The 13,387-nt window shown below is 41.7% G+C and overlaps 1 protein-coding gene across 1 annotated transcript in view; it reads left to right on the top strand.

The window, feature by feature from the left end:
- Nucleotides 1–13,387, top strand: part of CENPF (centromere protein F) — a 60,899-nt gene that overhangs the window by 31,078 nt on the left and 16,434 nt on the right. The window contains exons 11-13 of the mRNA XM_030302696.2: nucleotides 1,002–1,137; nucleotides 4,420–7,808; nucleotides 9,323–12,175. Coding sequence (XP_030158556.1) covers nucleotides 1,002–1,137; nucleotides 4,420–7,808; nucleotides 9,323–12,175 — 6,378 coding nt within the window. The remainder of the gene's footprint in view (nucleotides 1–1,001; nucleotides 1,138–4,419; nucleotides 7,809–9,322; nucleotides 12,176–13,387) is intronic.

The following is a 13,387-nucleotide window of genomic DNA, read 5'->3' as shown; positions in this document are numbered from 1 at the left end:
TCAGGTCACGATCTCACGGTCCATGAGTTCGAGCCCCGCGTCGGGCTCTGTGCTGACCGCTCAGAGCCTGGAGCCTGTTTCAGATTCTGTGTCTCCCTCTCTCTCTGACCCTCCCCCGTTCATGCTCTGTCTCTCTCTGTCTCAAAAATAAATAAACGTTAAAAAAATATATATTTAAAAAAAGATTCAAAAATAAGCCCAACTCCATGGAATGGACACGCATATGAGTCTCTGCTACTTTTTTGTATGGCTCCTTCACCTAATCAGGTACCCAGAGAACCAGATTCCCCCATCTAGAATTCATTCTTCCTTCCGTGTACCTGCCCTCTGATTTGCCATAGCATACTCCACCTCTTTGTAGTACTTAGCGGATCCTGGTGTGAACTAAGTGATTGGTATCAAATCCTCCCCCGCTGCCAGGGGAAGACCTACCCTGAGGGCCAAAGACTCTTCTCTTATTTATATTTGTGTCTTTGACGACACCCTTTCCAGCATCTTGCACACTGCTGATTTTCTTGGTAAACACTTAATACTCATAAAGACATCCTCGTTACGGTGAGCCTTAAGATGGTTTTCCAATGAAAAGTAAGAAATTTGTCATGTGAAGTTTTCGGTTCGTTAGCATATCAGATCTTTGCAAAGAGGTATTGGATCATTCAGGTGTGATAGGAACTTGGAGCTTGTGTCTTCGAGGATCTTCTAAGTAGGATTCTCCTTTTGAGGTCACTCTTGAGCCAGCATGGGGACATCCAGAAAGTTCAAAGAGGTCTATTTCTTTGAAGGAAAAAGATTATTGTCAGTTTTGGGTTTTGTGCTTTTGAGTTCTATTCATAAAATCATCTGATTGAAGTAAGAATGTCTAACTTCATTAGGTGCACAAAGGGAAAGTGAGATTCCTCCCCAGCGAGGTACACAAGTGGTCCCATTTGGGACCCATATATGGCAGAAGTCATAACTAGCTTGAGTGGTTTTGATTGTAACCAATTAAATGTGTGCTTTAGGAAGCGAAGAAGGAAAACAGCCTCCTTAAGAGTCAGTCTGAGCAAAGGGCCAGAGAAGCCTGCCACCTGGAGGAAGAACTGAGGAAGGCCAAACAGAGTTTGAGTCAGAGCCAGAACTTCGCAGAAGAAATGAGGGGTAAGTACACTTAGCGTTTGGAGTTCTATTTCCATTAAAAAAGTTTGTTTATTTATTTTGAGAGAGAGAGTGAGCACATGGGTGAGCCGGGGGAGGGGCAGAGAGAGGAGAGAGAGAATCCCAAGCAGGCTCCGCACTGTCAGCACAGAACCTGATGCAGCGCTTGATTTCGCAAACCAGGAGGTCATGACCTGAGCCGAAATCAAGAGCCAGATGCTTCATTGATTAAGCCACCCAGGGGCCCCTGGAGTTATTTTTCTAAGCTGATGTCCCATGAGGGAGGATGGATGGCTTTAGAAACGTTTTTCAGTTTTCCCGTATATCCTCCCAGAAAGATGTCTGTGGTTGATGTGGAGAAAGTTTTCTCCTACCTTTTGGTTTCAGAGTGATAGTTGGACATTGTTTTATTGGAACACATTGAGTCCCAAATTGCCTGGTTTCTCAGTACTTTGAAACCAGAAAGGTAAATATTCTCCACACAAAAGTAAATTGTCAGTGTTGTCTCTCACCCCAGAGTGCTATTCTTTGTGTCTCGAGTGTATTTATTCGTTTTATTCAGACAGCTCATCTTCTCGCTCGATATCATTTCCCAGATGATGGAAAAATTCAATACGTGTTTTCCCAGCTCTTAATGACCATTGTTTTTTGATGACTTACTTGACTGAGTGATTTTATTTCCTCACTTTCTGTATAGACACAGGATTATGCTGCACACACCACATGAATCCACCATTTCACATTTATTTGTACATACGTAGGTCTTTTTACTTACATTAATTTTCTCAGCCAGGTATTTGCACCTCTAGGATTTCTTTCAACCTCCCCTGTGAAATATGTGTCACGCTCCTCTATGACTATTTTCCCGTTTATTTATTTATTTATTTATTTAAAATGTTTATTTTGGGGCACCTGGGTGGCTCAGCCAGTTGAGCGTCTGACTTTTGCTCAGGTCATGATCTCACGGTTTGTTGAGTACGAGCCCCGCATCGAGCTCAGTGTTGACAACTCAGAGCCTGGAGCCGGTTTCGGATTCTGTATCTCCCTCTCTGTCTGCCCCTCCTCTGCTCTCTCTCTTGCTCTCTCTCTCTCTCTCTCTCTCAAAAATAAATAAACATTAAAAAAAATAGAAAAAAATGTTTACTTATTTTGAGAGAGGGAGGGAGGGAGGGAGGGAGGAAGAGAACCCCAAGAAGGTGCTGCATTGTCAGTGCAGAACCCAACACAGGGCTCCTCGTCACGAACCATGAGATCATGACCTGAGACGACATCAAGAGTTGAATGCCCAACCGACTGAGCCACCCAGGCACCTTGACTGTTTTCTCTTTTAAATTCTGATCTCCCTCAGACAGCTTTCAGTTATTCCACAGCAGTGGGTAAAAATGTCAATCTCCATCTTTCTTGAAAGAAAACTGTAAGAGAAGGAAGGGCGACGGCATTTTTCAGTGTTGGTCACCAGTATCCTTGTTTGAGGGCCTCACAAGTGAAGTGGAGTGAGAGCCTTTGTGGTGCTGTCTTCATGAGCCATCAACTCTTAGCAGGAGATTAAACACGTTAAAACTAGGAATTTTTTTCCCTTTAGTGTAACAACTGAGTTTATAATACATGCTAGCTTTATCATCTACCATTGAGATTCTCACATTTACTCGCCCTCAGTGTACTTGAACGTGAAGCCTTCCCATCACTTGGCATGAAGGCTTTGCAATGAGTGCTTTGAATGAAACCACTACCATTGTTTCCAACTAGGAGGGGCCTATGGGTAGATGTGAGTTACTAGGCAGAAAAGAAGGTGGCAGTGGAGCCTGGAAAATCTTCCATTTGATTCTCCCAATCACAGACACTTAACTGTGAGGGCCTGGGATGTGGGTAACATCGTTTCTCAATAGTACTCACGCAGAGGCCTTGAGAAGTACTGGCGTATAGCATCATTTATTCTTTTGTACTAAGCCTATGGATTTTGGCTAAAATGGTGGAATAGTTATTCACTTTTCTGGAAAATGAGAATTATTCTGTAGTGAAGTAGGCTATTTACATTTCAGTGCTGCTCTTCTCAGAGCTTTCTTTCTTTCAATAAGCGTTTCAGAAGGGAAAAAATACACATATACATAAACACATACAAAGGAAAAAAAGTTTCAAGTACTTAAGAAAATAACCCCTGGGAATGCAAGCTGGTGCAGCCACTCTGGAAAACAGTATTGGAGGTTCCTCAAAAAACTAAAAATAGAACTACCGTACCACCCAGCAATTGCACTACTAGGCGTTTATCCAAGGGATACAGGTGTGCTGTTTCGAAGGGACACATGCACTCCCATGTTTAGAGCAGCACTATCAACAATAGCCAAAGTATGGAAAGAGCCCAAATGTCCATCGATGGATGAATGGATAAAGAAGATGTGGTGTGTGTGTACACACACACACACACACACACACACACAAATGGAGTATTATTGAGCAATCAAAAAGAATGAAATCTTGCCATTTGCAACTACGTGGATGGAACTGGAGGGTGTTAATTAAGCTAAGCGAAATTAGTCAGAGAAAGACAAAAATCATATGACTTCACTCATATGAGGACTTTCAGAGACAAAACAGATGAACATAAGGGAAGGGAAACAAAAATAATATAAAAACAGGGAGAGGGACAAAAACATAAGAGACTGTTAAATATGGAGAACAAACAGAGGGTTACTGGAGGGGTTGTGTGGGGGGGGATGGGCTAAATGGGTAAGGGGCACTTAAGCATCTACTCCTGAAATCATTGTTGCACTATATGCTAACTAATTTGGATGTAAATTAAAAAAAAAATTAAATTAAAAAAATAACCCCTTGCTGTCTTATGCAACAACACTTTATTAAGCTGCTTAGAAAGAAGATGAACAAACGTATTACATCCTTATAAGGACCATTTTCTCACTGTCTTTATACAATCTCAGATAATTATCAGGTGATCTACTTTCCAAACAATAATGCCAGTTTTTACAGGGCTTGAGAAGCTGTTAGTTTGTTTGGATTTGTTTTTAAGTTTATTTTTTATTTTTGAGAGAGAAAGAGAATCCCAGTCAGGCTCCATGCTGTTAGTGCAGATTCCAATGCAGAGATCCGTCTCATGAACGGTGAGGTCATGACCTGAGCCAAAATCAAGAGTTGGACACTTAACCAACTGAGCACCCAGGCACCCCGTGTTTGGATTTTTTTTTAATAGTTTGGAATTCTTGTAGAATATTTATTAAAAACATGACAACTTAAACTTTTTTTTTTTTTTTTTTTTTTTTTTTTTTTTAATAGCTAAGAATGCCTCTCAGGAAACCATGTTAAGGGATCTTCAAGAAAAAATCAATCAGCAAGAGAATTCCTTGACTTTAGAGAAACTGAAGCTTGCCTTGGCTGATCTGGAAAAGCAACGAGATTGTTCTCAAGACCTTTTGAAGAAAAGGGAGCATCACATTGAACAACTGAATGATAAGTTAAGCAAAATGGAGAAAGAGTCTGAAGCTTTACTGATTGCTTTGGAGTTAAAAAAGAAAGAATATGAAGAATTGAAAGAAGAGGAAACTCTGTTTGCTCGTTGGAAAAGTGAAAAAGAACAGCTTCTAAGTCAGCTGGAGTCAGAGAAGGGAAGCTTGCAGAGTAAACTTCATCACTTGGAAACTTGTCTCAAGACACAACAAATAAAAAGCCACGAATACAATGAGAAAGTAAGAACACTGGAGATGGAAAGCGAAAATCTGAATGTTGAGATCAGAAACCTTCACAATGTGATAGACAGCAAGACTGTGGAGGTGGAGACACATAAACAAGCTTACGTAGAACTACAACAGAAAGCCGAGCTCTCAGACCAGAAACATAAGAAGGAAGTAGAAAACATGTGCTTGAAAATATCTCAGCTTACCAGGCAAGTTGAAGATCTAGAGCACAAACTTCAGTTAGTGTCGAGTGAAGTAACAGACAGAGACCAGCGTTACCAGGACTTGCGTGCTGAATATGAGAGCTTCCGGGATCTGCTAAAATCCAAAGATGCTTCTCTGGTGACCAATGAAGCTCACCAAGGAAGTCTTTTGGCCTTTGAACAGCAGTCTGCAATGAATAATTCCTTTGCAAATATTCTCGGAGAACAAAGAAGCACACCTTCAGGAAGGAGCAAATGCCAGTTAGAAGCAGACCATAGCCCCAAAAGTTCAGCCAGCTTACAAAATCGAGTCATTTCTCTTGAGTTTTCATTAGAGTCTCAAAAGCAGATGAACTCAGATCTGCAAAAGCAGTGTGAAGAGTTGGTGCAAATCAGAGGAGAAATAGAAGACAATCTCATCAAAGCAGAGCAGATGCATCAAAGTTTTGTGGCTGAAACAAGTCAACGCATTAGTAAGTTACAAGAAGACACTTCTGTTCATCAGAACGTATTTGCTGAAACTTTAGTTGCCCTGGAGAACAAGGAAAGAGAGTTCCAACTTTTGAATGAAAAATTAGAAACTGAGCAAGCAGAGATTCAAGAATTAAAAAAGAGCAACCATTTACTTCAAGAATCTCTAAAGGAGCTACAGCTTTTGTCTGAAAGCCTGAGCTCAGAGAAGAAGGAAATGAGTGCTGCCATTTCTCTAAACAGAAAAGAAATTGAAGAGCTGACCCAAGAGAATGAGACCCTCAAGGAAATTAATGCAACCTTAAGTCAAGAGAAGATTAACTTACTCCAAAAAAGTGAGAGTTTTTTACACTGTATAGACGAAAGAGACAAAAGCATTTCAGAGTTATCCAATCAGTACCAGCAAGAAAGACTTATTTTACTACAAAGATGTGAAGAAACAGGACGTGCACTTGAGGATCTTAGTGAAAAATATAAAGCAGCTCAAGAAAAGAACTCTGAGTTAGAATGCTTGCTAAGTGAATGCACCAGTGCTTGTGAAAATAGAGAACATGAACTGGAGCACCTAAAGGAAGCATTTGCAAGGGAACACCAAGCATTTGTAACAAAATTAGCGTTAGCCGAAGAAAGAAACCAGAATCTAATACTAGAGTTGGGGGCAGTGCAGCAAGATCTGAGATCGGAGATTGCGGATATCCAAAACAATTCCAAGAGTGAGGCGGATGGTTTAAAGCAAGAAATCATGACCTTAAAGGAAGAACAGAGTAAGATGCAAAAGGAACTTAATGCCTTATTACAAGAGAAAGAGCACCTGCTGACGTTAACGGAGATGAAACAAGAGCATCAGGTTCTAGAATCAGAACCAATTAGCGACTCTATGAAAGGAGAGAGTGACATAAATGAATGCCATGTTCAGCTTCCGATGGATCTCCAAGTTGAACATCCCCCTCTAGACTGTTATAATGCACAGTTGGTACAGTCAGGAGCTAAGATGAGAAGGAGGGAATTCAAACTTCAGGAAAGTGAGAAGGAGAAGGAATGCCTACAGACAATTAGAGTAGAATTAGACACGGGAAACGTGCAACGAGACACTCAGTCCCAAGAACTTAGTGGCCCCGAAGACTGCGCCGTAGACACAGAAGGAAAGTACGTTTCTGGGCTTCATGAGTTTTCAAGTCAGAATGACAATGTGCATCTGCAGTGCTCTCTACAAACAGCAATGAGCAAGCTGAGTGAGCTAGAGAAAATGTGCGAAACACTGCAGGTCGAAAAGCTTGAGCTAATATCTGAGCTGAACGACTCAAGATCAGAATGTATTACAGCAGCTAGTAAAATGGCAGAAGAGGTGGAGAAACTAGTAAATGAAGTTAAAATACTGAATGATGAACACGGTCTTCTCCAAGGCGAGTTAGTGAAAGAAACGGCAGAAGGTGAACTTGGTGAACAACAAAATGAGCAGAAATGTGCGTCCTTAAATCCTTTGAATGACAGTAATTGCTATGAGCACTTGATGCTCTCAAACAAAGAAGTTCAAATGCACTTTGCTGAATTACAAGAGAAACTCTCATCTTTACAAAGTGAACACAAAATTTTACACGATCAGCACTGTCAAATGAGCTCTAAGATGTCAGACCTACAGTCTTATGTGGACACATTAAAGGCTGAAAATTCGGTCTTGTCCACAAGTCTGAGAAACTTCCAAGGTGACTTGGTAAAGGAAGAGATGCCAGGACCCCAGGAAGGGCATTTTCTGTCATTGTCTTTCTCTCGTATGACTGACAGCCCTGGTCTTACAAGTTTGGGAGAATCCTCTTTTTGCAAAGATCTTTTAGACCAGACAGGGGAAACATCTCTTTTGAATAATTTGGTCGGGAATCTTTCAGCCAACCAGTGTAATGTAGAAGAAGGATCTTGCTGCAGTCTGGAGGAGGAGAATCTGACCAAGAAAGAGATTCTGTCCACCCCAGTGAAGAGTGTCGAAGAACTTGAGATCCTCTGTCAGATGTACCTGCAATCCCTCAAAAAGCTAGAGGACAAAATTGAAAGTCAGGAGATTATGAAAAATAAGGAAATTGAAGAGCTCGAGCAGTTACTAAGTTCTGAAAGGAAAGAGCTCGACTGTCTTAAGAAGCAGTATTTGTCAGAAAATGAACAGTGGCAACAGAAGCTGACAAGTGTGACCGTGGAGATGGAGTCCAAGTTGGCAGCAGAAAAGAAACAGACCGAACACCTGTCACTTGAGCTCGAAGTCGCCCGGCTTCAGCTACAAGGTCTGGACTTAAGTTCTCGGTCCTTGCTCTGCACCGACATAGAAGATGTAAGTACATGGGATTTACTTGCCCTTTCTTTAGCTACATGCCCAGTAGGCACTCAGTAAATGTTTGTGGAATTGAAATCTACACTAAATTGAACTTAAAATATTTTTAGAGCTCCAGGGTATAAAAACAAAATATACCAAAGTTTGTTTTTGTTTTTAAAAACATTTTTTAATGTTTACTAATTTTTGAGACAGAGACAGACAGAGCCTGAGTGAGGGAGGGGCAGACAGAGAGAGAGAGAGAGAGAGAGAGAGAGAGAGACAGAATCTGAAGCAGGCTTCAGGTTCTGAGCTGTCAGCACAGAGCCTGACGCGGGGCTCAAACTCACCGTGAGATCGTGACCTGACCAGACGCTCAACTGACTGAGCCACCCAAGAGCTTCTTGTATTTGTTCTTTAAACAAAGCACAACTTTAGGAAAATGAGTAAACCTGATTGTGGGGCAATGGCGGTGGTGGTGGTGGGGGAGATGTAAATTTCTGTAGTGATTCCACTTAAGCATATATATGGGAAATTAATAAAGTTGTTTTTAAAAGTCTTCTGGAGAAAATTAATATTATAGAGTCAGAAAGTCATCTTCAGAACTTGTATGTGTTTTCACTCTTTGTGAGTAATAAACCACACTTAAATATTAAATTAGAGCTAATGGATGACAATATGATAGGAATTTTATATTTTCTTACCCTTTTCAGACTGTTTTAATGTTACAGAGTTAAAGTCATAAAACTAAATGCAGGAGTTTATTACACATTACTGAATAATTTTCTTAACAATTTTCTCTGATGCAAATCTATGATTTGTTATCAGTCATTTAAAGAGCCATCTCTTTCGTTTTGGAATATGAAATCATTTAGTCATAACTTTGTCCTTTCTAGTCTACCAGCTAGCCTAGTAATGCTGTACGGTTGACAAGGCTCACCTGATTCCCTCGGTAGGGTAGGGAGGGCAGGTGGTGTGGTGGCCACCATAGTGGTCCTAGCAGCAGATCCCCATTTTACAGATGAGAAGATGGTGAAGTCCAGACGTGTGATTTATCCAAGAATATAGATAGTGAGTGCTGGCTCTGTGGTTACGTCCTTGGGATGGGGGAGAGCTGTTCATGAAACCTCTCAGTGAAGGGTGTCGTAAATGCTGAAGATGGAAGCTGAACATTTTATGAGGAATTTGTTAGCTCGCTGGTAATCACAAAAATAAATTTTATATTTAGGCTACCAAGAATATTTCTAGCAAGAAAAAAATTATGAAATTTAATTATGTTGCAACTTAGACCAAATAACTGATCTGAAGGGCTTATCTTCATGATAAATACCTTACCCAGTGCCTTGCCTGTGGCTAAACTTACCAAATGTTAAATTGCGTTGGATATTTGGATGGAGAGAGGAGAATGGGATGGGAAATATGCCATTTGAAGAAATGTGTGTAGCAGAGGCTAGACGCCAGTTTCTATAATAATTAAGCCTCCTTATTGTATATTCCTCCTGAAAAATAAAATGAATTCTCATTGTATATTACAGCTACAGGCTCTCCGGGGTGGAAATGACAGCTGTGACATTAAAGAGTCGGAAGAATGTACTTTGGAAACTAAAGAGAGCACACCAAAGCTTGACATTCACAAGATGTGTGAGAACGGTGTTCAGCAGGACCTCAATCTAGAGATGGAGAAAATAGCCGAGACAGGTGCAGCCCAATTCACAGGAGAATGGTCTAGGGAACAGTCTACAGAAACCAGTTACGAGACCCCAGTAGAAGACAAAACCCCGGGCTGTTCAGAACACATTTCTCAATTGTCATTTTCTGACCCTAACGCTCTAGTACCGATGGATTTTCTGGAGAATCAGGTCTCCATTCAGAATCTCCAGCTGCAGGTTAGAGAGACATCGAATGAGAATTTGAGGTTACTTCACGTCATAGAGCAACGTGACAAAAAAGTTGAAAGTTTGCTAAATGAAATAAAAGAGTTAGACTCAAAACTCGATTTACAGGAAGCACAACTAACCACCAAGACGGAAGCATGTATAGAATTAGAGAAAATAGTTGAGGAACTTAAGAAAGAAAAATCAAATTTAAGTGAAAGACTGGGATCCTTTTCTTGTGACAACCAGGAGTTACACCAGAGAGCAGAGAGTTTGGAAGTCCTCAGTTCTAATTTAGAAGTAGGCACAGATAAATTTTCACATGAAGTTATTGAAGATAATGTAACCAAGGTGAACAACTGGAGAGAGCGATTTCTTGATGTGGAAAATGAGCTAAAGAGGATCGAATCTGAGAAAGGTAGCATCGAGCATCACGCCCTCTCTGTGGAAGCTGCCTTAGAGACAGTTCAAACAGAGAAGCTATATTTAGAACAAGACAGTGAAAATAAGCAGAAAGTTATAGCCCGTCTTGAAGAAGAACTCTCTGTGGTCACCAGTGAGAGAAACCAGCTTCGTGGAGAATTAGATACTTTGTCAAAAGAAAATAAAGAATTGGATCTGATGTCTGAAAAGATGAAGCAGAAAATACAAGAACTTGAATCTCATCAAGGTGAATGTCTACAGCCCCCTGACGTGGCTGGAGCTGAGGTGAAGGATCAAACACAGGTCCTTCAGACGTTGCCCTCCAACGTAAGTGAACTGTTGGTAGAGAACGCTCGTCTCCAGGAGCAGCTGCAGAGTTTGGAAAAGGACTCACAGGCCCTATCTTTGGTAAAAAGTGAGCTGGAAATCCAAATCGAACAACTGAATGAAGAGAAAGAATCACTTGCGAGGGAATCCGAAAGCCTGCAGACCAGACTGAATGAATTGGAACACGAAAAGCTGGCTGTCGCCAAGTCCTTGGAGAATGCGCTGATGGAGAAGGGTGAGGTTGCGGTGAGGCTGAGCTCAACGCAGGAGGAAGTGCACCAGCTAAGAAAAGGCATCGAGAAACTGAGGGTTCGCATTGAAGCTGATGAAAAGAAGCAGCTTCACGTCCTGGAGAAACTGAGAGCGAGCGAGCGTAAGACCGACTCACTTCAGGATAAAGTCGAGAACCTCGAAAGAGAACTGCAGATGTCAGAGGAAAACCAAGAGCTGGTGATTCTTGATGCTGAGAATTCCAAAGCAGAGGTGGAGACCCTAAAGGCACAAATGGAATTGATGGCCAAAAGCCTGAAAGATTTGGAAGTAGACCTTGTCACGGTAAGGTTCGAGAAAGAAAATCTGATGAAACAACTACAAGAAGAACAGGGTCAGTTATCTGAATTAGACGCATTACTCTCTTCGTGCAAAGGTCTGTTGGAAGAAAAGGAGAAAGAAAAAATACAGGTGAAAGAAGAATCCACAGCTGCAATGGAGATGCTCCAAACACAACTGAAAGAGCTAAATGAGGAAGTCACAGTCTTGTGTAATGACCAAGAAATCCAGAAGGTCAAAGAACAGAGTCTGGACTCCTCGGCGCAAGAAATCCATTGGCTAAGAAACAGCATTGAAAAGCTGAAAGTCCGCCTCGAAGCCGATAAAAAGGAGCAGCTCCAGGTCTTAGGAAAACTGAAGGAAAGTGCACATCACACCGACCTGCTTAAGAGTAGAGTGGAGAGCCTTGAAAGAGAACTAGAGGCATCAGGGCAAGACCAAGAGCGTGTGATTCTGGAGGCTGAGAATTCCAAAGCAGAGGTAGGGACCCTAAAAGCAAAAATAGAGGAGATGGCCCAAAACCTGAGAGATTTGGAATTAGATCTCGTCCATATGAGGTCAGAAAAAGAAAATGTGACCAAAGAATTACAGAAAGAGCAAGGACGGGTATCTGAATTAGAAATACTCAATTCTTCATTTGAAAATCTGTTGCAAGAAAAAGAGCAAGAAAAAGTACAGATGAGAGAAGACTCTAAGATTGTTGTGGAGACGCTTCAAACACAGTTAAAAGAGCTAACTGAGAAAGTGGCAGCTTTGTGTTGTGACCAAGACACCTGGAAGGCCCAAGAACAGAATCTGAACCGTCAAATAGATGCTCTTGAACACGAGAAGGCTCAGTTGCTACAAGGCCTTGACGAGGTCAAGAGCAGTTACGTTAGTTTGCAGTCTTCCGCCAATGGCCTCATTCAACAGGTAGAAGATGGCAAACGGAAGCTAGAGAAGAAGGATGAAGAAATCAGCAACCTGAAAAATCAGATTCAGGACCGAGAGCAGCTCATCTCGAAACTCTCCCAGGTGGAAGGAGAACAGCAGCTTTGGAAGAAGCAAAAAGGAGAACTGGAAGATGTGATGGTAGACTTGGAGCAGAAGGTCCAGATGCTGCAATCCAAAAATGATACTTTGCAGGACACCCTGGAAACACTGCAGCATTCTTACAAGGCTCTGGAGAAAGAGCTCGAGCTGACAAAAATGGAAAACGTGTCCTTTGTTGAAAAAGTAAGTGGCTTAATCTGTCTACGTTCGAATAGGTAGCCATGAGGGAGGGAAACCGCTGTGTGGATCATGTTTCCTCCTGGACATTGTTCACAGTATTGGACCAGACTCTGCAAGGGTTTTTATGTTTGCGGGGCCTTGAACTTTGGGGACACTCAGTTGGCTCCAGCTGTAGTCACTCTTTGCTTTGGCACACATTTACATGGGGCATGTCTGTGGATTAGCCCAGCTTTTCCGTGTGGCAGCTGGACATGGGAGAAGCTTGGGGTTAGGCATAGTTCTGGTTCTAATCATAGTTCACTTTCTTAGAGTAAGTACATCAGAGGACTAGTTTCCCAGTACCCAGCTGGGAGCTACTACCAAGGAGACTATAACCGATACTAGTTAGGCCCCTGCTCTGCCTTTTTGCCTTTATGAGAAGGTACTATTAAAGGTACTGATAGAGGGGTGCCTGGGTGGCTCAGTCAGTTAAGCGTCTGCCTTCGGTTCAGGTCATGATCCCTTGGCTCATGAGTCTGAGTTCCACGTCAGGTTCTGTGCTGGCAGCTCAGAGCCTGGAGCCTGCTTCAGATTCTGTGTGTCCCTCTTTCTCTGCCCCTCTCCTACTCATTGCTCGGTCTCTCTCTGTTAAGAATAAATAAACATTTAAAAAAATTAAAAAAAAAGGTACCTATATAATTGTAATAAACAGAACCCTCATGCCTCCCAGGGTAGGTCTGGGGGATTTTATGCTTTCAGCCTTCTTATATCTTCTCTTTGTGCAGCCTACTGTTCTGTTAGCTGATGGCTAAGGGGCAAGTGTGCCATCAGGGGCCTCAATTATTAATGAAAAATTAAGGTTTTGCCCTCTAGGCTTACGTACTGATCTAGGAAAGTGGTTGCTTCAAATTCAATTTTTATTGGACAACTATTAAAAGCAAAGAGGAGTGTCCAGAAAATGGGATCAATCATGACTCTGTAATATTTTTCAGGAATTTTAAGTTTTGATACAACTTGCAAGAGATGGCAGTTATGATAGAGCTAGCTTGGCAAATTCTGCCAGTCTGTTTCAACGCTGAGGGGCAAGTGCAAATGATGGGGCTTTAACTGGTTTTAACTAATCATAGGCATGTTTCTTGAAGATTAGTATGGCATCGGAGGATCAGTGGAGATCCCAGAACTGATAAAAACATAAGACGCTACCTCATACAGTGGTCTCTAATGTTGACGTTTCAT

Source organism: Lynx canadensis, chromosome F1, assembly GCF_007474595.2.
Source record: "Lynx canadensis isolate LIC74 chromosome F1, mLynCan4.pri.v2, whole genome shotgun sequence".
NCBI lineage: Eukaryota > Metazoa > Chordata > Mammalia > Carnivora > Felidae > Lynx > Lynx canadensis.
This window is presented reverse-complemented; position numbering and strand designations above follow the sequence as displayed.